Source organism: Delphinus delphis, chromosome X, assembly GCF_949987515.2.
Source record: "Delphinus delphis chromosome X, mDelDel1.2, whole genome shotgun sequence".
In the NCBI taxonomy this organism is placed as follows: Eukaryota; Metazoa; Chordata; class Mammalia; order Artiodactyla; family Delphinidae; genus Delphinus; species Delphinus delphis.
Genome location: NC_082704.1, coordinates 78,630,115 through 78,657,693, shown reverse-complemented (window position 1 = coordinate 78,657,693; position 27,579 = coordinate 78,630,115). Strand labels below are relative to the sequence as shown.

The 27,579-nt window shown below is 41.9% G+C and overlaps 2 protein-coding genes across 4 annotated transcripts; both read right to left on the bottom strand.

The window, feature by feature from the left end:
* Positions 1–11,632: 11,632 nt before the first annotated feature.
* LOC132419034 (spindlin-2) lies at positions 11,633–13,652 on the bottom strand. 2 transcript variants are annotated; one of them, XM_060003158.1, is made up of 2 exons: positions 13,225–13,652; positions 11,633–12,619 (listed from the first exon to the last, which is right to left on the bottom strand). In XM_060003158.1, exon 2 carries the CDS (start codon positions 12,615–12,617, stop codon positions 11,841–11,843), a length of 777 nt encoding a protein of 258 aa, XP_059859141.1. In that variant the 5' UTR covers positions 12,618–12,619; positions 13,225–13,652; the 3' UTR covers positions 11,633–11,840. The 2 variants fall into 2 exon arrangements, with proteins under 2 accessions (XP_059859141.1, XP_059859142.1); XM_060003159.1 differs by lacking the exon at positions 13,225–13,652 and adding an exon at positions 13,072–13,159.
* Positions 13,653–23,408: 9,756 nt separating this feature from the next.
* Positions 23,409–25,090, bottom strand: LOC132417810 (spindlin-2). Of its 2 annotated transcripts, none has more exons than XM_060001605.1 (2): positions 24,956–25,090; positions 23,409–24,350 (listed from the first exon to the last, which is right to left on the bottom strand). In XM_060001605.1, exon 2 carries the CDS (start codon positions 24,346–24,348, stop codon positions 23,572–23,574), a length of 777 nt encoding a protein of 258 aa, XP_059857588.1. In that variant the 5' UTR covers positions 24,349–24,350; positions 24,956–25,090; the 3' UTR covers positions 23,409–23,571. The 2 variants fall into 2 exon arrangements, with proteins under 2 accessions (XP_059857588.1, XP_059857589.1); XM_060001606.1 differs by lacking the exon at positions 24,956–25,090 and adding an exon at positions 24,803–24,890.
* Positions 25,091–27,579: the final 2,489 nt, after the last annotated feature.

The window sequence follows — 27,579 nt, the reverse complement described above, 5'->3', positions numbered from 1 at the left end:
TGTCTTCAAGTCCATTCTCTATGTCTGCATCTTTATTCCTGTCCTCCCCTCAGGTTCTTCAGAACATTTATTTTTGATTCCATATATATGTGTTAGCATACAGTATTTGTTTTTCTCTTTCTGACTTACTTCACTCTGTATGACAGTCTCTATGTCCATCCACCTCACTACAAATAACTCAATTTTGTTTCTTTTTATGGGTGACTAATATTCCATTGAATATATGTGCCACATCTTCTTTATCCATTCATCTGTCATTGGACCTTAGGTTGTTTCCATGTCCTGGCTATTGCAAATAGTGCTGCAATGAACATTGTGGTACATGACTCTTTTTGAATTATGGTTTTCTCAGGGTATATGCCCAGTAGTGGGATTGCTGGGTCATATGGTAGTTCTATTTTTAGTATTTTAAGGAAACTCCATACTGTTCTCCATAGTGGCTGGATCAATTTACATTCCCACCAACAGTGCAAAAGGGTTTCCTTTTCTCCACACCCTCTCCAGCATTTATTGTTTGTAGATTTTTGGATGATGGCCATTCTGACTGGAGTTATGTGATACCTCATTGTAGGTTTGATTTACATTTCTCTAATGATTAGTGATGTTGAGCATCCTTTCATGTGTTTGTTGGCAATCTATATATCTTCTTTGAAGAAATGTCTGTTTAGGTCTTCTGCCCATTTTTTGATTGGGTTGTTTGTTTTTTTAATACTGAGCTGCATGAGCTGCTTGTATATTTTGGAGATTAATGCTTTGTCAGTTGCTTCATTTGCAAATATTTTCTCCCATTCTGAGGGCTGTCTTTTCATCTTTTTATGGTTCCCTTTGCTGTGCAAAAGCTTTTCTGAGGGCTCTCAGAGTGTTCTGCGTATGTTTTCCTCTAAGAGATACTGTTTGTTTTTATCTTTCAAACTAGAGTTGTAAATGAAGTACGGACCACCATTACCATATTAGATAATCTAACTTTTACTCTATATTTACGATTACCATTAATTTTTTCACTACTTTATTATGTCTGTGTGATCTTAATAAATGCCCTTTTACTTACACTCAAAGGAATCCCTTTAGCATTTCTTGTAAGGCAGGTCTTGTGGTGATGAAATCCCTCAGCTTTTGTTTGTTTGGGAATGTCATTATCTCACATTCATTTCTGAAGAACTTCTTGCCTGGTAAAGAATTCTTTGTTGATAGTTTTTCTTTTAATATTTGAATATGTCATCCCATTCTCTCCTGACCTTAAAAGTTTCTGCTAATAAATCCACCCACAGTCTTTGGGGGGGGTTCCCTTATGTATAACTTATCTCTTTTCTCTTCTTCCAAAAAAATTCTTTGTCTTCAGTTTTAACAATTTAATTATCATATGTCTCAGTGTAGCTCTATTCAAGTTCAACCTATTTGGGGCCTTTTCGGCCTCATAAATCTGGATGTCCATTTCTCTCCCCAGGTTTAGAAAGCTTTAGCCATTATCCTTTTTAATATCCTTTTTGTCCCTTTATTTTTCTCTTTTCCTTGTGGAATTCCCATAATGTGGACATTGTTTCTTTTGTCTGTGTCCCATAAGTCACACCAGATTTCTTCACTTTTATATTCTTTTTTCTTTTTGCTCTTCTGACTGAATAATTTCAAAAGTTCTGCCTTTTAGGTCACTGATTCTTTCTTTTGCATGTTCAAGTCTGCTTTTGAAGCTCTCTATTGAATTCCTCATTTCTGTCATTTATTTTTGAGCTCTAGGTTTTCTGTTTTTTTAGTAGTGCCTATTCCTTTGTTGAACTTCTCATTTTGTTCATTGTTTTCTTAATTTCATTTATTTGTTTGTGTATTTTTGTAGTTCATTAAACTTCTTTATGAGATTTATTCTGAATTTTTTTTACTTGATAGTTCATAAATCTCCATTTCTTGGAAATAAAAACAAAAATATACAAATGAGACCTAATGAAATGTAAAAGCTTTTGCACAGCAAAGGAAACCATAAACAAGATGCAAAGACAACCCTCAGAATGGGAGAAAATATTTGCAAATGAAGCAACTGACAAAGATTAATCTCCAAAATATACAAGCAGCTCATGCAGCTCAGTATTAAAAAAACAAACAACCCAATCAAAAATGCACAGAAGACCTAAACAGACATTTCTCTAAAGAAGATATACAGATTACCAACAAACATATGAAAAAATGTTCAACATCATGAATCATTAGAGAAATGCAAATCAAAACTACAATGAGGTATCACCTCACACCAGTCAGAATGGCCATCAGCAAAAAATCTACAAACAGTAAATACTGGAGAGGGTGTAGAGAAAAGGGAACCTTCTTTCACTGTTGGTGGGAATGTAAATTGATACACCTACTATGGAAAACAGTATGAAGTTTCCTTAAAATACTAAAAATAGAACTACCATATGACCCAGCAATCCCACTACTGGGCATATACCCTGAGAAAACCATAATTCAAAAAGAGTCATGTAGTACAATGCTCACTGCAGCACTATTTACAATAGTCAGGACATGGAAGCAACCTAAGGTCCAACGACAGATGAATGGATAAAGAAGATATGACACATATATACAATGGAATATTAGTCACCCATAAAAAGAAACGAAAGTGAGTTATTTGCAGTGAGGTAGATGGACCTAGAGTCTGTCATACAGAGTGAAGTAAGTTAGAAAGAGAAAAACTAATACTGAATGCTAACACATATATATGGAATCTAAAAAAAAAGTTATGAAAAACCTAGGGGCAGGAAAAGAATAAAGATACAGATGTAGAGAATGGACTTGAGGACACAGGGAGGGGGAAATGTAAGCTGGGATGAAATGAGAGAGTAGCATTGACATACATCTAGTATGTAGAATAGTAGCATACATTTGGTAGTATTTACTACTAAATGTAAAATGGATGACTAGTGGGAAGCAGCTGCATAGCAGAGGGAGATCAGCTTGGTGCTTTGTGACCACCTAGAGGGGTGGATAGGGAGGGTGGGAGGGAGACATAAGAGGGAGGGGATATGGGGATATATGTATAAGTATAGCTGATTCAGTTTGTTATACAGCAGAAACTAAGACAACATTGTAAAGCAATTATACTCCAATAAAGATGTTTTTTAAAAGTCTCCATTTCTTTAAGTCAGTTACTGGAGATTTATTAGTTTTCTTTGGTGTTGTCATGTTTTTCTGATTGTTTGCGATCCTTGATTCCTTTTGTTGGTATCTGCGTGTTTGAGTTAGCAGTCTCCTCTTTTAGATTTTATAGGTTCTCTTTGAAAGAGACAGTTCTCCTGTCAGTTCAGTTTGGGTTTCTGTATATATATCTGTGGTAATGACCTTGGGCAGGTGGGGCTTGCTACCAAGATCTGTTTTTGGGTGAGCCCACTGCCAAGCTCTGACGACAAGACAGGGTGATGCTGATTGAGAAAAGTTGTATATGAACTCTGGCTTGATTAACTATCTAAGCAAGGCTGTAGGCTGGGCTCTGCAGTTGCCTGGGTTCTCTGCTCAGGCTTCCTAGATCAACAGGACTGAGTACTATACTCAGTAGTAGGTGGGGTTATGAAGTAGTTTCCCTGCCTGCTGTGGCAGCTGAACAGGCTCCAGGTTCTGCATGGCTCATTGTTTGGGAACCTGAATTAGGCAAGACTGTGCACTGAATTCCCAGGCCAGACATGGCCACCAGTTTTGCTCTGAAGTTGGGGAAAATCACAGGCTGTGGTCTCTGTTCAACTGCAACCAAAAGCAGGGCTGTTGGATGGGCTAGAGAGCTTCCTGTGTGCTCTGTTATGTTCCCTTGCTGGGAAGACTGAATGCTGTATTCAACAGTGGGTGGGGCTATGAATTTGTTTTCCTGCCTGGGCAGAGTGGGAGAACTAGCTCCAAAGCCAGCAAGACTCTTTGTTTGTGGTCTTGACTCAAGCTGACCCATGCCCCAATTCCCTGGCTGAACTGAGACACTGACTGTTCTCTGTGGATGATCAGCTCTGCCTGCTGTGTTCTCTGATCAAGCGTTGCTGGGCTACCCAGCATTCCAGGTGTTCTGGCCAGGCTTTCTTTTTGGGTGGGGCTGGGAGTTACATTCAGCAGCATGTGGGGCTATGAATTAGCTCCTCTGCCAGATGGTGCAGGGAAGCTGGCTCCAAGAAGCCTCCCAGGTGCTCCCACTTATTCTTCCTGGTCAGGGAATGGCCAGGAGCTACACTCAATCATGGGCTGGGCTATGACTATCTCCCTACCTGGGCAGACGGCGGGCAGAGCTCCAGATCCTGCAAGGCTCTTTGTTTGAGAGCTTCAATCAAGCAGTCCTGCACCCAGCCAAGTTCCCTGGTCAGACTGCACTACAGTGTTTTCTGCAGATGAGAAAAGCTGCTTGCCGGGACGATTACATGGGTGCTATGGGAGGAAATCAGTCTGCCAAGACCCATGTGCTGGTTGTTGCAAGCCCCCCTCCTTCTCCATCACAACTAGATTCTCAGTGGCCAAGCCACACACATTCCTCCACAATCCCTGTGAGGCAAGACCGGAGTGGGGACAACCAAGAAGCAACTCATAACGCTGGGACCTGGATGCCTAACCTGGGCTCTCTTTCTCTCTGGAGGAACTGTAGTCTTGGGGAGATCTCTCAGTGTGGTGCAGTGCCAGCCTGGGGGACTGGCAATGCAGTCAGCATGTACCCACTCTTAATCTTCTAGTGTGGACTGTTTTGATCTCTGTGGTACAGGAGGGGTTCTTCAGTTTCATCCCATGTTCTATTATTTTCTCAGTGGTGTTTTGTCCATGACTAGTTGTTCTTCTTGTGAGTGGGAGTGAAGTTAGGACAATCGGTCACCATCTTGGTAATATCACTCCTCTGATTCCATGGTTTGAAGCCTCATAGAGGCGTGTATTTAGTCTGCAAGTCTGTAACTTTCCATGTGAGAGACCAAACAACTAGGCTATTGTCAAAATGTTGAGTCATTAAAAATAGGACAAACTTCATCTAGGGGAGTATTACAAAGACCTGTGAAAATGCCCTTGAGTCTGGACACTGAGGAGTGTGACCACCATCTGCTTTCAATTCTGCTGAGCTGGTAGTGAGATTGAACATATGTAGCAGCACAGCAGACACCCAACATGTTTCAGCTTATCCAAACCATCAGTGAACCAGGCCTAGGGATTTAGTTGAACCTCTAAATGAATAAAGGCCTCAGCCAGTAGTTTTACTTCAGGTGGCAGAGTGGTTGATAGAGTTTCCCTGAAGGTGTAATAACCACTTCTTCACGTAAAGTCCATATGCCGTCAGGGTGAGGCCAGGTAAAGGGAACAAGAGGCTAGAGAGACACAAGGCCTCCATGGTTTAGTTGTTCAGTTTTGAAAATAGATGCTTTTCAATAGGGATATATCTAACATACATATATAACATACATATCAAGGAGAAGATGAGTCCAAAGTCCCAAGGCACATCTTCAGGCAGAGAATGTTCCCCCTTGCCAGAGACTCCAGTTGTAAAATCATCAGTTACAGAGCATTAAATCTCAAATTGGTCAGTATGAATATAGGGCCCTAAAGATATAAAGCATGACACAGCTTGCTGGACAGTTTCCATAGCAGAATGTTGTTTTGGGCCCCACTCAAAAGATGCTAATTTATGGGTTAGCTAATATAAAGGACAAAGCAGAATGCCCAAACAATCACAAACTGTTTCCAATATCCGAGAGATCCAGCTTGGTGACAGACCTCCTTTTTAGTGGTGGGGGACTGAATAGACAACAAATTTTCCTTGACTGCCTAAGGACTCAGTATCGTGAATCTGTCTGCAAAGTCCTAAGAAACATTACTAGGCAAGCAGCCAACTGAATTTTGTTGAAGATTTTCAGCCACTCTTCCTAGGAAATTTATCATAATACCACAACCAACACAAAACTGAAGCTTCTGAAGGTCAGCCATCAGGACATCATGTATATAGGTGAAAACTTTACAAATCAGAGTCTATAAGCACTTACACTAATTTCTGACCTATCTGATTTTCACAAATGGCAATGAAGTTTAGGTAACCCAGAGGAATACTACAAAACATGTATGAGATGCCCTGTCACATAAATGTGAACAGATCTTGATCCTCAGGTGCCAGTAGTATGGGAAAGAAGGTGCTGCCAATGTTCAAAATAGTGTGTGTAATGGATTCAGTTAGAGTCACATTGCATGCAATTGCTGAGACTATAGAAGAAACAATTGAATTTATTTGACAATAATCCACTATAAGCCTCCAGCTCTTCTTAAACTTTTACACTGGGCATACATGGCTGTTCTGTAGAGATCCTGCATTTCTTTCTTCCCCTGCTTCCTTTAAGTATTTAATCAGGGCTGTAAATATCTTTATTCCTCCTGGGATTCTATACTCTTTGTGTGAAACCACCCAGGATGATCCAGAGCGGCTGGTGGCAGAGCAATTCATGTTTCCCACTTAATACTTCTCTACATGTGGCTGAGTTTCATCTAGCACTTATGGGACAGGAAAATACAAACATCTTTTCCTACTATATGTTTAGATGTGGAGGTAACACCGAGATTGCAAAAAATTGGCCCCAAATGTTTCATTCACAAGGTCATATTCAAGTTTTTCCTATTCTAAAGCTGGCCAAAACCTACGTCCCAAATCTAGATGCTGTTCCCCTCCACGGGTCCTGTAGAATAGTGACTTGGGCATCCATATCTAACAGAGCCATAAAAGTTTGATTCTCTCCCTTCACCAAAATTCTCCAGCCTACTCAGATGAATGCATTTGGCATCTGATCTCCACTGGGGACAGAGAGGACTCATTGTCATCTCTAATTATTTTTCTACGTATAGCAGCTGTGGTTGAGTAGCCCAGCTGTTTACATTCTTCATTTACAATCATTATCTGTCCAGTGCTCTCATCTCCCAAGCCAGCTACCAAAAGTTCTAAGGCTTCTCGTTTGTGCCTGGGGTGCTTGTGATTTCCTTCCTTTAACCTGGGTCATTGTGTGTTTCTGTCACTATTATCTGAAAGGATACAAAAACTTTTGCTTACCTAGGATCAATCTTAGTACTATTTGTTACAATGTAGTGGGCCTGAGGTTAATAACCAGATTAAGGAGGAAGTTGTCTCACCAGGAGTTGAATTATCAAGAAATAATGCATGATTCCAGCTTGTCTTTGAAGCTACTTCCTGGTATTCATCCTGCAACAATTTCCTCAATTCCTCCTTGTTAACAGTTTATTATTCACAGCAACAGCCATAGTCAGACTGATAAGCAGTTTTACTGAATCCCTGAGTCCCACTTAACACAGGGTGATAGGAAGTGGGCATGGGACACATGTATACACAGTAGATTGCATTAGAGGAAAGGAAACTAGTTTAATTAACTTAATCTTTTATAATGGGCAGTGAACATGCCTTCCTCTTGTTCTGGAAGGAGACATTATATTTATTATATTGCAGTAAGCATTCCTGCTCATTGCTACAGAGGGAACCACTATCCCATCTCACAAAGATGTTTGTTATTCCAACATCCTTGAAAGGAATGTGGCAAACCAAAACCATTCATTACCTTGCTTGCAAAATGTACAGAGATCCGTACAATACTGTCCTCCAACAATGTATAACAGTAAAATTGTTGGAAATATGCCATCTTCAAACTCACTAGGTAATGGCAAACTTATCTCCAACTGAACTCCCACCAACAGTGGATGGGATCTCCCACTTTTCATCTGGATGACAACAAATATTTTTGAACTTCAACATGCTGTTCATCTGATGCATATAAAAGCGTATGTGATTTCAATTTCCATTTTTCTGATTCCTAGTGAGACATAAAGCCAAGATATATTTACTAAGCAACTACCACGTGCTAGATATTATTTTAAGTATCTGTGATACCTCAGTGAAAAAAAAAAGGAAGGAAAATCAAATACTTATGGACCTTATATTCTGTCAAGGAGAAAAAATGTTATTAACTAAATAAACTATATAGCATGTTAGAAGATATGTGGATGGAAAGGATAGAGTAAGGTAATGGGGAGCAGATTAAGATAATGCAGGCTTACTGACCATATGATCTCCTATTTTGGAAATGTCTGTTCATAATTTTTGCTAAGTTCTCTATGGGCTGTTTGTTTTATTCTTATTGAAAATATTTTTATTTATTTCTTGTATTTTCACTATCCAAGTTAGTAGCCTAATCTTATTTTGTCCCACTTTGTATAGCATGATATTTTCAAATTAGGGGATTCATATTTTAATATAATAATATTTATCAAAATTTCCATCAAAATCTGTCAATTTTTTAGTTTTAAAATAAATTTTCACCAATTCCATTGGAAAAAATACATTCTATTCAATTTTATTTTAAAATTTTATAAATGCTATTTCCTAAATTGAATATTAACTTTTTAATCATTTGGAATTTATTTTGTATGCAACGTATGATGAAGGGATTGGAGTGTATTTACTAGCATATGGAAAATAGATTAATACTGCACGGTTTATTGAATAAAATGTCTTTTCTCATTCATCTGAAATGTCACCTCTATTATGATTTCAGTTTCTTATATTCAAATCTCTTTCTAGGTCTCTCCTCTGTTTCACTGAAATATTTGATGTTCCTTTCTCCCTCCTTGTACCCCATTACAGACTATACTCCAGAGTCACCAGTGATCCTGTTAAAATATGAGACAAATCATGCTGTGCTTCTGCTGAAAATACACGAATGACTCCCCATCACACACAGTGTAAAAGTCAAATTCCATTCTAGGCCCTCTGAGTCTCCAAGCTATCAGCTTCTCCCAGATCCCCATCACTTCTCTGAACTCACTTCCTGAAATTCTCTACCTTGGTCACTCAGCTCCAAGCTATATGCTTCTCCCAGATCCACATCATCTCTCTGAACTCACTTTCTGATATTCTCTACCTTGCTCATTTGCTCACTCAGCTCCAGCCATGCTGGTATCCTCAGTGTTCCTTGAAATGCCAGGCCTACTTCTGCGTTGGGACCTCAGCACTTGCTGTCCCACTACTGGGAATGCTCCTTCCGCAGACAGACACAGGGCCACTTCTCTCATTGCCTTCAGGTCTTTATGCAATAACCAGGCTCTCTGTGAGGCCATCTGTTCAGCCTCCTCCCTGGAATTTCAGCCCCCCTGTTCTTTGCTTTATTTTTTCCTTCTTAACACTTATCACTTTGAAAATACTTTACATTTTACTTATTGTCTCTTGGCTACTGTCTGTCTCCCACACTAATATGAAAGTTCCATGAAGATAAGATTATTTATTTCTTTTGCTTATAACCATATCATAAGGACCTGTGTCTAGAAGACTGCCTGGCAGAGAGACCACCTGAACTAAGTATTGGTGAGATGAAGATAGAGCAAATAAATTAAAAAGCAAATGGGATTAAAGTAAGCCAAAGGGGGGCTAGGCAGTTTTCCCTGGGTCTAGCCCCAAAACTACCAATGCAAGTGCCTCCAGGAGACAACTGGGCATTTTATTAGAGCGAAGCAGGCCAACTGGGGGTGTGGCCCCATTGAGAGAGCATTCTGAGTCTAAAATGGCTGAGCCCTTCCTCAGAGCCAGCTGCTTGTATCCTTGTTGGAATGTGGGCCCTAATCCTTGGTCTATTGTTTTTGTTTTTATTTTTTCAGGTAAGCCAGAAATGTGGATTTTTGAAATGTGAAATCCCCCAAATGTCTAAGTAGCTAATTTTAAAATGGAGAATGATAAAAACATGACGATCAAGCAAAATATGACAGCGGGCTGAAATTGGCCCATGAGTGGCCTGCAGGTGTTTGCTAGGCTGAATTATGTGCTGTATGAAAGAAAACTTATCCCTGTTCTGGTGAGGTGGGCTTGCCTTGTGTAATTCTCGAGGCAAACAACTTCAGGCTGTGTTGGGTGGAGAGAATGAACTGGAATTACCAAATTCTTTCAACTCCTGGAAGCTCCCTGCCTCTCCCTCTCCCTGCTATGCCTGGAGTTAAGGAAACCTGGGCAGTGGGGAGTCACCAGAATTGTTTCTTTGAGGGTAGGGGAATATTTCAGTGAAGTGTCGAGTGGGAAAACCAGAGAGAGGGTTTTGAAGGAAACTTCCACAGCTGGACCAGGGAAAGGAAAGAAGGAGAGAAGGACAAAGACTCATGTGTTGGGACATTGTATCTCTGAGGGAATTTATTGGGGGTTACAACACCCTCTCCCCACCAACCACCTATGTGGTACCATACAGTCGAAGGACTTAGTTATACAAAGTCACAACTCCCCGCCCAACTGCGCATGCCATCTATCTCACCTGGAAATAGAGCTGCACAAATTTCCATCACAGCTCCCCGTGTGCATGAAGTGGGCAAGACAGGTCAGGAGGTACCTGTGAAAGGCCAATAGCCACTGGCTTTGTCGGGATATAGCCAGAATGGGGCTTCTAGAGGCAGCAGACCTCCATCTGGTGAAGCACTGGGTGGAGCCACCTGTGGTTTCAACAACTGCTGAAAGAAGCATGGACAGTCAAGTATTCCCCACACCCGAGAGAGAAACATTAAGCTCAGTGCTCCGATGCCCCTCCTCTGTAAGGAGGCCAGGTATAATCCAGGAGGGGGAAGAACAGTGAGGAGAGTGCTGTACCTGGGTTTAGCAAGTTTCCATTTTTCTGGATAAAATGCTTTCCAAATGCAAGGTGGCACATCTCTTAAGTTCTGAGCACCCCACTGACCTGTTCCCCACAAGAATCGTTTATTCAGTGTAGGCGAAGGGAACCAAGACCTTCAGGTCTGAGATTTACTGCTCTTGGGTCCTCTGGAAAATACGAGGAAGCTGCCCACAGGCCCCTGCTTATGGAGTGCCATGTTAGTGTGTTTAGGCTGAGGGTTTGGGTTCTGCTCAGCGGGTGTGGCATGAACTCCCTGATATTATAAAAGGCTTTTAGGTATAAACTTGGCTCCTGCTTAACTCTTGAGACATTCCTGTCAAAATGTCCTAGGGAAGCTCCAATCCACCTGGTTTCTTTGACAGTTGCCACCTTCTTTGGGCACAGAGCTAGGGAGGGCAATTTGGATACTGCCAGAAGTCCTATTTTTCCTTGGGTCTTCCCACCTCTCATGGATCCCACTCCCCATATCTTGTTGTCTGTATTCTCACTCCCTCTGTCAGTCTTTCATCTTAGAATTCCTCTTTCCTCGATGTCCCTCCCCTTCTGGCCCCTCACTCATGCATAGAACTCCATTTGCGTATCCTTTTAGCCTCTCCCCAGATCTCTGCCAACTTCATCTTTCTCTCCCTTGCTCTGGATCTCTTCTAAACGTCCTTGTGTCCCTCTCTACTCAATTTATTCTGTCTGTTTTCCTCTAAGCCTCAAGATCTCACTCTCCCTCTGTTATTCTTCACCCCCTCCCAGTTGTGTGCCTCCCCCTCTTAGGTCATCCCGCCTGCTAGGGAGCCTCTCCATTTTTGACCCCTCCCCACCTCCTGCTAAGCAGCCACCTCCCCTTCTCCCTTCCCCCACAGCTCATCTCTAGTTCCTTCTCCTCCCCCCTCCCTAGACCAGACCAGCTAAGTCCTATTCCATTTTTAGATGACTGATTATGATACTAGCTGAACTTTATTCACAGCCTGAATTTACAGCTGTTCCTTCCTTTCATGCCCTAGCCACCAAACACACCCAATCATTTCAACATGACAAATTCCTTACACACAGCATGTCATGGCCACATAAATTTGTATTTTTCAGGACAAAACAACAGTTATGCTGGCAAAGATGTCGGATTAACAGGGACCCTAAAACTTTCAATACACTGAAAAGTAACATTATTTTGCATGTCTACAAAGTACACATTTGTTTTCACAAATGTGGCAAAGTTTACCCTAACAGTTAGGACTTTTTCACCAAATCATAGACATAGATATGGAAATCATCATCAAACTTGATGAAATACACAGAGGGTTTGGCTTCCACTTGGTGAATGACCATGCCGATCCGTTTGGAGCCATCTTCTTTGGTATATTCCACATGTTTACCTATCAGGCCATCTACAACTCCTCCTGGCTCCCTCTCTGCTGGAGGAGACTCACCGGACTCTGGCATGATACGGAGGTCTCCTTCTTTATAATCATCTAGAAGCTGGTACATGTACAAGACAGGATCTTTCTCATAGGTAATATAAAACCAGGCTTTCATGATAGGTGCTTGGGCCAAGACCATTCCTCTCCATTCATCCTTAGAACCATGCTCACCCTCAAACATATGTTCCACAGCTTTACCAATTATGGTATTTGCAAGGTTTGCATCACTGACTTGAGATGATGCCACCCTGTCAGAAAGAATTTTAAGAGACAAAACTCTTTCATCTCTGTGAAGTTCCAGTCCATAGACACAGTCAATTCCATCATATTTCACCAGATAAAGAGAAGGATTTATAGGCACCTGATCCAGAACGGTTCCTTTCCACTGGGTGATGGGCTCATCGCCTTCCTTCCATCCGTGTGAAATCCTGCAGCCCACGATGTTCCTGCGGGGCTGGGACGAAGGTCTGCCTCTCTGTTTCTTTTGGGAGGCTTTTCTCTTTGTCATGTTTGCAGACCCAGTGGCCCGTCCTGCAACTGCCCTGGTTTGTTGCCCTTCGGCCTCCTGCGAGTTGGGGGTTTTCATGTCTGCAAGGAGGAGGAGAGAAGAGAAGAGAGGAACATTCAATATGCCATAAGGTGAAGTTCTCCCGACAGCGTCGTCTCCATGTACCCTGCGCCAGCGCCTAAAATTTCCCCATGAGCCTGGCAGCAATGCTGGAAATCCTGGCTGTGTGCCTGAAAGTGCTCTCCCTTCTAGGTTCCTTGAGGTTGCGGGAGAAGGCGGCAGCGGCAGTGGTGCTGCCTGGGGTTAGGAGCTCTGCAGGAGGGGGCGGGCTACCTCCTTGTTCAGAGACCCCAGCCTCCGTCACCCGCCACTGGTGCCCACTCTCAATCCCCTGCAAAACCCCTGTCCCTCCACCGCCCTGACCCGCATGCACTGTCCTCCTGCTCTGAGCACCCCAGTCTGCTACCCACACGCCCCCGTCCACCCCCACTCTCTTTCTTGGCCCCCAGCGCCCTCGCCTCTCCGTGCTCACCTTCAATGTCTTGCCTGATTCCTTACGCTATTCCCCTTTCCTACTGCCCATTGCACTCCCCCTTCCCACCCCGGCGCCCGCCTCCACCCCTTATCTCCTGCAGGAGTCCATCCCATCCCCCTTCTCCATCCCAGCGCCCACCAATGGCCTTGCCTTGCCTGGCGTCCACCGCCCCGGATCTCGGGCTTCACGTGTGCAAATCGGGCACCTCGCAGCTTCCTTTGCGGTGAGCCTGCGTCCAAGAAGGATCCGCAGGCTCCGGAGGAGCCGGGTGTTTGCAAGAGCTGGAAGGGGAGGATCCTTAGGCGACGAGCGTGTTTAGGAGGGCGGCGGAGCTGGCGAGTAGGATGGCGGCGGTGTCTTCAGCACTCTGCTCTCGGGCCCTCCGCCTCCCCCTTGGTAGTGGCAGCCCCTCTGCCACATGGGGCTCCCACCAGCCGCTACTGGTGCAGTAGTCTCCTCCCTCTTTCCGTAGCGCAGCTTCCTGCCAGGAGAGAGGCCTCCCCTTCCTGCCAAACACTGCCTGCCCCACCGCAACTCTCAAGCCCACCAGTGCTTTGAGCATGGGTGGTGCTCCTCGTTTCCCGATCCCGCCCCCTTCCCAAATCTGGAGCAGCTGGGCCTACAATCCTCCACCCTTTTGCCCCCTCCTCTCTCCCCCCTCCCTTTCAGGGCCCTTTGGCTCCTGTGCTCACCTCCACCTCCACCCTGTCAGTGGCCCTGCTCCATCTGCTTTCCACCTCCCAGGAATGTGTTTCTTTCTTTTTCCCAGTGCCCTTATGTATTTATTCTTTATACATAAATATGCCTTTCCTGTCATTTACAGGAATTTGTGGTAGGAAGGGAGAAATGTGCTCAGTCTGCCATCTTGACCCAATCTCTGTGTAATCTTTCCTTACTGGTCATTACTGGACTTTACTTCTTAAGGATTTCCCCCCTTTTCTTCTCCTTTTACTTTTACTCTATTGCAAATGAATTCCTTCCACAATGTTAACACTGTGTAAATTTTGGAAAATTGATAGGAAGAAAACAATCAACTGCAATTCTAGCTCCCATTCCCTAGGGCTCCCAGCAATATATTAATACTCGTTATTTGTCTTGCCATTTTCTAGGCTCTTACAAAACTGGGATCATTTTGCATAGGCAAGTTAATGCCGTGATTTTTTCCATATAGAGTATGCATCTTCTAAGGATATTAAACATTTTGAAAACTATTATTTCTCTTATTCGTTAATCAAATATTTATTGAGTACCTACTACATATATGGCCTTTGGTCCATAAAACTCAGTTTTACAGGGACCACAATTTAACTTTTCTGCCATTATTGAACATTGGGATTATGTTTCCACAATAACTGGTAATTTGATCTACTTATCAGAAAAGATAGCTTCAGGAAAAAAATAAGTTTATAAGAAACAATTAGGTAAAATGATGGTTTTATAATTCGTTGCAGAAGTATTCTTTAAGGAAGGGTAGAATGACTTTACAAAATTGAGGAAAATTTTACACTGAATTTATTCTAATATCAACAGATCTATTAAAATGCAAAATGCAGCAAAATAATACAGAAGAAAAAGCAACTGAGCAAACCAAAACCCAGTGAACAACCTGAATGTTTAATAGTTACGTATAGTATCTGAATCAGATGATGGGTTAAATGTTAACAGAGCAGCTAAGATTAAAACAATAAAATAATTACTAAAAGGGAGAGAACATCAATAAAAAATTTTGATTCAATGATCAAAGTATAAAAATGTTAATATTGAGTGTGAAAAAAGAATTTCACATCTAGAGCTGATGCAAATAAAAGTTCATACAATTTTTTATGGATAGCAAATTACAGGTATGCTTTAGTTTGTGGGAGAGTTTATTTAGTTCTGGCTAACTTTTATCCCTAGGATTTTACCCTTGGAGTCCCAAGCAAAAGTGAAGGAGTTTTACCGGGGCTGTGGACTCCAATTTCTGTATCCTTAGCTTCAACAAGAAGTCATAACCTCTCCTGTTCTAAGCCTTTCAGCAGTTCCCTCTAAAGTGGTTACATTTCCTCAAGGGAAAAACATCCACCAAATTCACTGTCTTTTGGACCTGTTCTCTCATATATCTTGGCTTGGTAATTATTTCCTATCTTCTTAGTTCTCAGATACCTTTGAGTTTATTGTTTTAACTTCATCCAGCTTTGATTGTTTAATTAATGAGAAAGATTTTTGAACTGCTTAGTCTATCACTAAAATCCAAAACTCTATATTTATTAAAAAATATGTGTTCAACTATTTGTAATAGCTCCAAACTGGAAATCACCGAAATTTCCATCAACAGTGGACTGCATATGTTGTAGTATATTCATTCATACAATGGAATATCATACAGGATTGAGAATGAGCAAACTACAACTACATGCAACAACTTGAATGAATCTCACGAATATGTTGAAAAAAAAGAAGACAACAAAAGGCCACACATTTTCTTTCCAATTTATTCAAATTTCAAAAATTGTAAATAGTCTATGGCCTTAAAATTTTTTAAAGCAGTTATTCTTGCAAAGATATTTTCCAAATAGATAGTGGCAATTCATATTTCATCGGTAATTGATGAAAGAACACAATGGAGACATTTTTGAACATGTGTAAATGGCAAGAATGGTTCATATGGTTGATGGGCAGCAAAATGTATTGAATTGGAGCATCACGTGGTATTGCAGCCTAGCATTCAATCACACCTCTTCTGATAATAGTGTGCCCATTTTCCTCTTGGGAACAACCTAAGTCTGCCCTTTCAGAGAACTGAAATACTGTCAGAGTGATTGTTTTAAGACTAGGCACCCCACCTAGTCAGAGCCAATGAGGCACAATGATATTTTGCACAAACTCCTGGGTATGAAGTAAGTGATCTTGTCCACTGGACGTGAGTTAAGCTGAGAGGATAAGAAGATCAAGCTGCTCTATTCACCTTATCATCATCTGGAGACAGAGGACAAAGCAGCACAGAGAAGAGATCACAGCCAAGGTAAGCAAAAGAGGGAGACTGTTGTCCTAGTGACACATTCTGTACCTGTAGGTGGTCATGGCCACTGACTTCTCAATATTCATCCCACTCTAAAAGGTTACTCTAAGCTAATTGTGATAATGTTATTCCCCCTGCAAGTGATTGGCTTAGCATTTGGCATATGATCTAATCTTGGCCAATTAAGTATGATGATATATGTTGGGGTACTTCTGAAAGAAACTTATTCTTAAGGGAAACAGAAAATGATGTTTCCTTTTCTTCTTTAGGGTGATGCTATTTCTGTATATGACCCTTGGAATCTGTGTAACCAGCCTGAGGGCAAAACCAGCACATTGAATATGGCAGAGGAGGAAATGAGAATACTCTGAGCCCTTTGATCATTTCATTTAGCTGCTGATCATACCATTCCTGGAGTCCTAGTTGTGACTCCAAGTTATGAGATAAGAAACTTCTTTATAGGTACAGCAGTTTGAGTCTGGGTTTTCTAATACTTGAAATGGAAGGTATCTGAAATGGCAAAGAGTCTGTTTAATAAATGTATGTGCATCTGTGCTTTATACATAAAAATACACACATACATAAAAAATAGCAAGGCTTATGTAGGGTTAAGAATAAATGAAATTTGAAGATAGAAGTTAAATTTAAAATTCACAAACTGTTAACATGTAACAACTGTATTTGTTGAGTGACTTTTAATAGAATTTATTTACTTATATAAATTATAATGTATAAAATCTATGAATTGCAACTTAGCAATTTATATACATATCAGTGTAATCAAAATTTTTAAATAATTCAAAACCTATTTTTCTAGCCAAAGCAAAACAATTGAAATTTTTAATTTCTTAAAAGTTATTTTCAGTGAATTCAACTTTTAACTTTTGCTTGATATGAGAAAATAAGTTTTAACTAGCTGCTAGATATTCATTCATATATCACTGACATTTTTTTCATCATTTTTTTCTTTTCATCATTTGACATAATAAATGATGTGCTAAATAACTTTTGTAGAATTAAATAAATACTATTTTTATTTAATTCTCAAAGCTCAAGTCATATACAAGGACATAGAGGACAAAATATAAAGGCCTTCAATGGCAGCCAATAGGCACACATAGGTCACTTCACAGGATATGACTTCAGGAATGAGCAATGAATTGAAAGCCCTCCAATCACAGCCATTATTTTTGCTAGGATTTTGTAACACTGATCTTGCATATATTTTGTATATTTCTATGTACTCAATGTCAATGTTGCTCATGCTATGTCTAAGAAAACCCAGTGAGAGTAATTAAATTCTAAGGAATAAGATTTTGAGCTTTGGAAGGCCACAAACCATTCTAATAGCCAAGATTTTTTTCACCCCCCCATACCAATGATCAATTTTCTCCCCTTTGGGGGCAATGTCTTCCTGGCTGAGAATGCATGATCTAGGGCTTGCAGGGTAAAGCAAGAAGATCGGGTTATATATCAACTGCAATAGGAAGCCTTTGGAGAGTTTTAAGCAAGAAGGTGATATAATCTCATTTATATTTTAAAAGATCACTCCAGCTATTATGTGGAGATTTGAAAGGACAGCAAGGAAATCTTCATTCCCAACACCTAATTTAATCAACTTAAGGCCTTATCTTCTATTCTAAATCCTTTAGTTACTGAGATAACACATTTCTCTCCCCAGCTGCCAAAGCATCATGTCATGTGCTTACTGCTTATGTTTTCAGTTATTTCTTCATCGTTGGCCCTTGGGGATTTGTTTCACAACCTTTAAAGTTCAGCTATATATTTAAAAGGAGACCTGTCATATTTTTAAAAATAAATTTATTTATTTTATTTATTTATTTTTGGCTGTGTTGGGTCTTCGTTGCTGCACATGGGCTTTCTCTAGTTGTGGTGAGCGGGGGCTACTCTTCGTTGCGGTGTGCAGGCTTCTCATTGCGGTGGTTTCTCTTGTTGCAGAGCATGGGCTCTAGGCACACGGGCTTCAGTAGTTGTGGCTCGAGGGCTCTAGAGCACAGGCTCAGTAGTTGTGGTGCACGGGGCTTAGTTGCTCCGCGGCATGTGGGACCTTCCCGGATCAGGGCTCGAACCCGTGTCCTGTGCATTGGCAGGCGGATTCTTAACCACTGCGCCACCAGGGAAGCCCGATCTGTCATATTTTATCCAACATTTTAAAGTGATTTAGCAAAAGAGTTTTCCTCTACCTACATTTTACTCTTTTTTTAAGCCAGTGAGTTTATTAGCCACTCTTTTGGTCAACTAGTGGTGTACTTCTCTTCCTTCATGATGGATACAAGAAGATTATAGGGGAGCCAGAGGAGTCATGCCCACTTCGTGAGGGCCCTCCTTCAATATCTACTGTTTTTTTCTTTAAGGAGTGAACTAGGCAGTTCATGGCTTACTTCAGAATCCTCTCAAATTGATTTGAGGGGATATGGGGATATATGTATATGTATAGCTGATTCACTTTTTGATACAGCAGAAACTAACAAACCATTGTAAAGCAATTATATTCCAATAAAGATGTCGAAAAAAATGACATTAAAGCCACACTGAAAATATTAATCCTTTAAACTATAACCCATTGCAAATTGTGCCCAGGTATGTTGTACAACATATTAACTGCACAATGTAAGAAACAGTGGGTGAAATGGGTGAAAGGGGTCAAAAGGTACAAACTTCCAGCTATAAAATAAATGTCATATAGACATAATGTACAGCAAGGTGACTATAATTAATAATACTGTGTTGCATATTGAAAGCTGCTAAGAGAGTAGAGCTTAAAAATTCTCATCACAAGAAAAAAATAGTAACTATGAATGGTGATGGATATTAACTGGACTACTAAAATCATTTTGTAATATATACAAAATCAAATCATTATATTGCACACTTGAAACTAAATAATGTTATATGCCAATTATATGCTTCAATAAAATGAAATATTTTTTGAAAATAAAAATAATTTTTGAAAAAGAGATTTCATTTTGTTTCTTCTACCAAGTACTATGTATAGTGGTTGTCAACTAGGACCCTCATTCCCCTGGCTTCATATCTCCCAGTGACTTCTTTAACTGGTGAGATTAAGAGGTTGGACATGTCAGAAAACTTTGGCATTGTTTTTTGTATTTATCTCTTTTAGGCACAATCTAATTTATTTAAAACATAGAGAAAACTTTGTGGGCCAGTGGCACCTGTAGTTATATCCAGCTTTGCCTGTGACGGGATGAAGTATGAGGAAATACTTGTGTCCTGAGAGCTAAGTATGTCCTCCAAGCCATCTTTTATCAATTATAAAGGAGATATTTTGACCTCTATTTGTGTCATTATTTTGCCTGTCTCTCAAATGGTTACAAACTTGCATGGAGAAAAAGGGCTTTAATTATTGGTCCTTTGGAACCTCAACCAAAAAATTATGATGAGCTGTGGCACAATTTCATTCTGGAAGGGAAGGAACAACCATTATAGGTATGCCATGACCTGACCTTACTTCTTCAAGATAAATACAGGACCTGGGTCATTAGGGGATGTACTGTCATATCTAAGACATGAAAGGAAACTTTTGCCGTTCCAAAGCGGCACTTTGTAGTTGTCTCCTGGGGGAAAGGGTTGGGAGAATCTGACAATATTCCTTTAAATGTAATACATGCCCAAACCAAGACTGATTGTGTGATCCCATAACTGATAATTAATCACTAATATCATACCTACCTCCATTTTAACCCAGAAAGGACAATATCATTTGGGCTAGGGCAAGGGGGATGGAATGTGATCTAGGCAATGCACTTAAAACAATTCTACATTAGTAAATGCATCTATACAAATAAGAAAGTTTAAGACCTGCCCAAAACCAGCCTCCTTTTAAATAACTAATTATGTTAAATTCTGTACTAACTGATTTAAACCCATGATAAACTCTGTTTGGGGTACCTGCTGCTGTTATCATGATAGCAACTTTTACTTCTTACCTGTTTCCAATAGAAGGAGAAGGGAACATTCCAAGGAGGTGAAGCAACAGTAGGAATGTATACAGGTTTTCTTGGTCAGTTTCTCAATCTCACTTCATCAGAATTATACACTCAGTCTAAGGAAGGAAGAGCCCAAATGCTTCATCTGTATTTTCATTTGGGAAATTGTGTGTCTCAAGGATATTAGCAAGCCTAGAATTGTAACTGACACCTCTCTTCCACCAAATATCTTGTCTAAGGACAAATCAGGCAAGATACACTGCAAAATATAGACAGAATTAGACCAATTTCACACTACACTCACTGCTGCCAGAGTGGTTTAAACCATCATATCTGTTACCTGGATTATTGGAATAGTCCCGAATTGATCTCCTGTTTTCCATCTTTGTGCCCCATTACAGACTATACTCCAGAGTCTCCAGTGATCCTGTTAAAATATGAGACAAATCATGTTGTGCTTATGCTGAAAATACTCGAATGGCTCCCCATCACACACAGTGTAAAAGTCAAATTCCATTCTAGGCCCTCCGAGGCTCCAAGCTATATGCTTCTCCCAGATCCACATCACCTCTCTGAACTCACTTTCTGATATTCTCTACCTTGCTCACTCAGCTCCAGCCATGCTGGTATCCTCAGTGTTCCTTGAACATGCCAGGCCTACTCCTGCCTTGGGACCTCAGCACTTGCTGTCCTGCTACCTGGAATGCTCCGTCCCCAGACAGCCACAGGGCCAGTTCTCTCATTGCCTTCAGATATTTACACAAAAACCAGGCTCTCAGTGAGGCCCTCTGTTCAGCCTCCTCCCTGGAATTTAAGTCTCCCTGTTCTTTGCTTTATTTTTTCCTTCCTAACTCTCATCACTTGGAAAATACTTTATATTTTACTTATTGTCTCTTGGCTACTGTCTGTCTCCCACACTAATATGAAAGTTCCATGAAGATAAGATTATTTATTTGTTTATAACCATATCATAAGGACCTGTGTCTAGAAGACTGCCTGGCAGAGAGACCACCTGAACTAAGTATTGGTGAGATGAAAATAGAGCAAATAAATTAAAAAGCAAGTTGGGTTAAAGTAAGCCAAAGAGGGGCTAGGCAGTTTTCCCTGGGTCTAGCCCCAAAACTACCAATGCAAGTGCCTCCAGGAGACAACTGGGCATTTTATTAGAGCGAAGCAGGCCAACTGGGGGTGTGGCCCCATTGAGAGAGCATTCTGAGTCTAAAATGGCTGAGCCCTTCCTCAGAGCCAGCTGCTTGTATCCTTGTTGGAATGTGGGCCCTAATCCTTGGTCTATTGTTTTTGTTTTTATTTTTTCAGGTAAGCCAGAAATGTGGATTTTTGAAATGTGAAATCCCCCAAATGTCTAAGTAGCTAATTTTAAAATGGAGAATGATAAAAACATGACGATCAAGCAAAATATGACAGCGGGCTGAAATTGGCCCATGAGTGGCCTGCAGGTGTTTGCTAGACTGAATTATGTGCTGTATGAAAGAAAACTTATCCCTGTTCTGGTGAGGTGGGCTTGCCTTGTGTAATTCTCGAGGCAAACAACTTCAGGCTGTGTTGGGTGGAGAGAATGAACTGGAATTACCAAATTCTTTCAACTCTTGGAAGTGCCCTGCCTCCCTCTTTCCCTGCTATGCCTGGAGTTAAGGAAACCTGGGCATTGGGTAGTCACCAGAACTGTTTCTTTGAGGGTAGGGGTATATTTCAGTGAAGTGTGGAGTGGGAAAACCAGAGAGAGGGTTTTGAAGGAAACTTCCACAGCTGGACCAGGGAAAGGAAAGAAGGAGAGAAGGACAAAGACCCATGTGTTGGGACATTGTATCTCTGAGGGAACTTATTGGGGGTTACAACACCCTCTCCCCACCAACCACCTATGTGGTACCATACAGTCGAAGGACTTAGTTATACAAAGTCACAACTCCCCACCCAACTGCTCATGCCATCTATCTCACCTGGAAATAGAGCTGCACAAATTTCCATCACAGCTCCCCGTGTGCGTGAAGTGGGCAAGACAGGTCAGAAGGTACCTGTGAAAGGCCAGTAGCCACTGGCTTTGTCGGGATATAGCCAGAATGGGGCATCTGGAGGCAGCAGACCTCCATCTGGTGAAGCACTGGGTGGAGCCACCTGTGGTTTTAGGCAACTGCTGAAAGAAGCATGGACAGTCAAGTATTCCCCACACCCGGGAGAGAAACAATGAGCTCAATCCTCCGATGCCCCTCCTCTGTAAGGAGGCCAGGTATAGTCCAGGAGGAGGAAGAACAGTGAGGAGAGTGCTGTACCTGGGTTTAGCAAGTTTCCATTTTTCTGGATAAAATGCTTTCCAAATGCAAGGTGGCACATCTCTTAAGTTCTGAGCACCCCACTGACCTGTTCCCCACAAGAATCGTTTATTCAGTGTAGGCGAAGGGAACCAAGGCCTTCTGGTCTGAGATTTACTGCTCTTGGGTCCTCTGGAAAATACAAGGAAGCTGCCCACAGGCCCCTGTTTATGGAGTGCCATGTTAGTGTGTTTAGGCTGAGGGTTTGGGTTCTGCTCAGCGGGTGTGGCATGAACTCCCTGATATTATAAAAGGCTTTTAGGTATAAACTTGGCTCCTGCTTAACTCTTGAGACATTCCTGTCAAAATGTCCTAGGGAAGCTCCAATCCACCTGGTTTCTTTGACAGTTGCCACCTTCTTTGGGCACAGAGCTAGGGAGGGCAATTTGGATACTGCCAGAAGTCCTATTTTTCCTTGAGTCTTCCCATCTCTCATGGATCCTACTCCCCATATCTTGTTGTCTGTATTCTCACTCCCTCTGTCAGTCTTTCATCTTAGAATTCCTCTTTCCTCGATGTCCCTCCCCTTCTGGCCCCTCACTCATGCATAGAACTCCATTTGCGTATCCTTTTAGCCTCTCCCCAGATCTCTGCCAACTTCATCTTTCTCTCCCTTGCTCTGGATCTCTTCTAAACGTCCTTGTGTCCCTCTCTACTCAATTTATTCTGTCTGTTTTCCTCTAAGCCTCAAGATCTCACTCTCCCTCTGTTATTCTTCACCCCCTCCCAGTTGTGTGCCTCCCCCTCTTAGGTCATCCCGCCTGCTAGGGAGCCTCTCCATTTTTGACCCCTCCCCACCTCCTGCTAAGCAGCCACCTCCCCTTCTCCCTTCCCCCACAGCTCATCTCTAGTTCCTTCTCCTCCCCCCTCCCTAGACCAGACCAGCTAAGTCCTATTCCATTTTTAGATGACTGATTATGATACTAGCTGAACTTTATTCACAGCCTGAATTTACAGCTGTTCCTTCCTTTCATGCCCTAGCCACCAAACACATCCAATCATTTCAACATGACAAATTCCTTACACACAGCATGTCATGGCCACATAAATTTGTATTTTTCAGGACAAAACAACAGTTATGCTGGCAAAGATGTCGGATTAACAGGGACCCTAAAACTTTCAATACACTGAAAAGTAACATTATTTTGCATGTCTACAAAGTACACATTTGTTTTCACAAATGTGGCAAAGTTTACCCTAACAGTTAGGACTTTTTCACCAAATCATAGACATAGATATGGAAATCATCATCAAACTTGATGAAATACACAGAGGGTTTGGCTTCCACTTGGTGAATGACCATGCCGATCCGTTTGGAGCCATCTTCTTTGGTATATTCCACATGTTTACCTATCAGGCCATCTACAACTCCTCCTGGCTCCCTCTCTGCTGGAGGAGACTCACCGGACTCTGGCATGATACGGAGGTCTCCTTCTTTATAATCATCTAGAAGCTGGTACATGTACAAGACAGGATCTTTCTCATAGGTAATATAAAACCAGGCTTTCATGATAGGTGCTTGGGCCAAGACCATTCCTCTCCATTCATCCTTAGAACCATGCTCACCCTCAAACATATGTTCCACAGCTTTACCAATTATGGTATTTGCAAGGTTTGCATCACTGACTTGAGATGATGCCACCCTGTCAGAAAGAATTTTAAGAGACAAAACTCTTTCATCTCTGTGAAGTTCCAGTCCATAGACACAGTCAATTCCATCATATTTCACCAGATAAAGAGAAGGATTTATAGGCACCTGATCCAGAACGGTTCCTTTCCACTGGGTGATGGGCTCATCGCCTTCCTTCCATCCGTGTGAAATCCTGCAGCCCACGATGTTCCTGCGGGGCTGGGACGAAGGTCTGCCTCTCTGTTTCTTTTGGGAGGCTTTTCTCTTTGTCATGTTTGCAGACCCAGTGGCCCGTCCTGCAACTGCCCTGGTTTGTTGCCCTTCGGCCTCCTGCGAGTTGGGGGTTTTCATGTCTGCAAGGAGGAGGAGAGAAGAGAAGAGAGGAACATTCAATATGCCATAAGGTGAAGTTCTCCCGACAGCGTCGTCTCCATGTACCCTGCGCCAGCGCCTAAAATTTCCCCATGAGCCTGGCAGCAATGCTGGAAATCCTGGCTGTGTGCCTGAAAGTGCTCTCCCTTCTAGGTTCCTTGAGGTTGCGGGAGAAGGCGGCAGCGGCAGTGGTGCTGCCTGGGGTTAGGAGCTCTGCAGGAGGGGGCGGGCTACCTCCTTGTTCAGAGACCCCAGCCTCCGTCACCCGCCACTGGTGCCCACTCTCAATCCCCTGCAAAACCCCTGTCCCTCCACCGCCCTGACCCGCATGCACTGTCCTCCTGCTCTGAGCACCCCAGTCTGCTACCCACACGCCCCCGTCCACCCCCACTCTCTTTCTTGGCCCCCAGCGCCCTCGCCTCTCCGTGCTCACCTTCAATGTCTTGCCTGATTCCTTACGCTATTCCCCTTTCCTACTGCCCATTGCACTCCCCCTTCCCACCCCGGCGCCCGCCTCCACCCCTTATCTCCTGCAGGAGTCCATCCCATCCCCCTTCTCCATCCCAGCGCCCACCAATGGCCTTGCCTTGCCTGGCGTCCACCGCCCCGGATCTCGGGCTTCACGTGTGCAAATCGGGCACCTCGCAGCTTCCTTTGCGGTGAGCCTGCGTCCAAGAAGGATCCGCAGGCTCCGGAGGAGCCGGGTGTTTGCAAGAGCTGGAAGGGGAGGATCCTTAGGCGGCGAGCGTGTTTAGTAGGTCGGGGGGGGGGGGTGGTAGGCGAGGAGGATGGCGATGGGCGGTGTCTTCAGCGCTGGGCTCAAGGGCCCTCTGCCTCCTTGTTTGTAGTGGTTGCCTCTCTGGCACATGGGTCTCCCACCAGCCGCTACTGATGCAGTAGTCTCCTCCCTCTTTCTGCATAGGACTAGGCTCTTAGTTTCCTGTTAGTGAAGAGGCCTCCCCTTCCTCCTAAACCCTATGCGGCCAGCCTCCATTGCCCTGGAGCCACTCCTAGGCCGCTCCTCTCTTTTCCAAAATTTAGATCTCTGGAAACTCTAGGTGGTCTTTTCCTCTGCAGGTACTTCCCACCTCCACCCTCTCAGGCTCTCTAGCTCCACCCCTCAGCTGCCCTGCTTGGGTGCCTCTTAATTTTTCACAGGTTCTTCATATTTTTTGCACACACAAGTTCACACAAAACATATATGGATACAGAAATCCTTTATATTCATACACAAATATATTTATGTGCATACATATTTTTCTGTATATTTCTGATATTCATATTCACTGATATATAATCCTAAATACACACCTCTTCCCAATCACATAACACACAGGCATATTTTTTGGTATACGACTACACAGAAATACATATAATAAGAATTTCTCCAACGCATGTGTAGGCTCTTTTAGATTTGGAGACTTAGCTTGGAGAAATAGTGAGTTATTTTAAGCTTAAAGAGTTTTTTTTTTTGTGTGACTCCAATTTGTAACAAATAGTATCTAGTTTTGCATAAAGTGACATTTATTTTGTATCTTGTTTGTATCCTTTTTGTTACTTATAGTTTTTTTTCCACCATATCGCGTAATTCTTTAAAATATCACTATTATGGTGTTATATCAGTAGGAAAGCAATCTCAAACTGATTTAAAATAACAGTAATTTATTGGGTAATTATTTGAATAATCTTATAGATGTCAGATTGGGCTTAATCTAAGTGCTCACTGTTATGGGCTGAATCGTTTCCCCTGCAAATTCGTATGTAGAAGTCTTAGCCCCCAATACCTCAGAATGTGAATGTATTTGGGCGTAGTGTCTTTAAAGTGGTATTTATAGTGAAATGGGGTTGCATGGGTAGGCTTTAATGTAATATAACTTGTGTCCTTATAAGAAGAGGTGATCAGAATGCAGACATACCTGGAAGAGCAACCATGTGAAAATAGAGAAGATGGCTATCTGGAACGCCAAGGAAAGTGGCCTCAGAAAAGAGTCAACCCTGCCGACACCTTGATCTTGGACTCATAGCCTGCAGAACTGGGAGAAAATAAATTTGTTTTGTTTAAGCCACTGAATCTGTGGTACTTTTTTGACAGCCCTAATAAATGAATGTATTCAATGCTGTCACCAGAAACCTACTTTTGTTCCATCTTCTATTTTCTCTGTGTTGTCAGTTTCATTCTGAAGCTTATGTTACAATATGGCTGTCAGCAACTTTGGGAGTTATATGCTCCCTTATTCATATCCAGTGACAAAGAAAACCTTTTTAGAGCAACTTTTGATCAAAATTTTGCTTTACTTTGATTGGGAACTTCATAGGTCATTTGCCTGTCCTTATACTATGACCAAAGACAATGCTGTGTCCACTTATTTTAGTTTCACTTTATATACTTATTTCAGAAACAATTACATTAACAAAGTGAATCTGTTTGAATAATTGGCTCATGCTAATCAAGTGCCGCTCCCGAAGTTGGGGTTGGGGTCAATCCCACAAAAATTGCATAGGTCCTATACAATGAAGGAGGATTGAAATGGATACTGGAGTAATCAATAATGTCCCCAGAAATTCGACGTTATTACTTTGAAAGACAATCTAAAAGTTTTTATTATTCTAAAATTTGTGTTTCTCTGATACTACTCTTAGATCTATACAACTGCCAAGTAATTGCAGATTTGTTCATATTTCTTTGATGAGGTAGTAATAATTTATCCCCTTTCAAAAATTTTATTCCTAAATTTTTGTAACTTGTTGGTATATTTACATCATCCCCTGTTGTTGAGTTTCGTTTATTGAAAATCTTTCATGGAGAATCAAATGAGCCTCTTTTACAGTTATCCTTTCATATTCATGGTTTTGAATTATCTGACCCCATAAGGGTAACCAGTAGGGTAAGACTAGTATGTTAAATGTTCCAAGGCATCAAAGTTCACTCTGTACTTAGAAACCAACACAAATATCCTCTCCTGAAAACACAGCTTTCTGATTTCCTTTTGTTGAGGGTCACCGCCTTCAAGGGAATCTGGAATAACTAACAAGTCCTAACCGACCTACCTTCTTGGGAATTAAAGGTGATGCAGGAAGAACTTGATAATAGTCCCACTAAGTATCTACAGGAAGGACTTTGGTGTTGTCCTAGAAAATATTTCTCCAGTGCCACTACAGCTGGAAACTATGTAGTGTGCAGGAATGGTCCCTTAAATATCACTGAAGTAT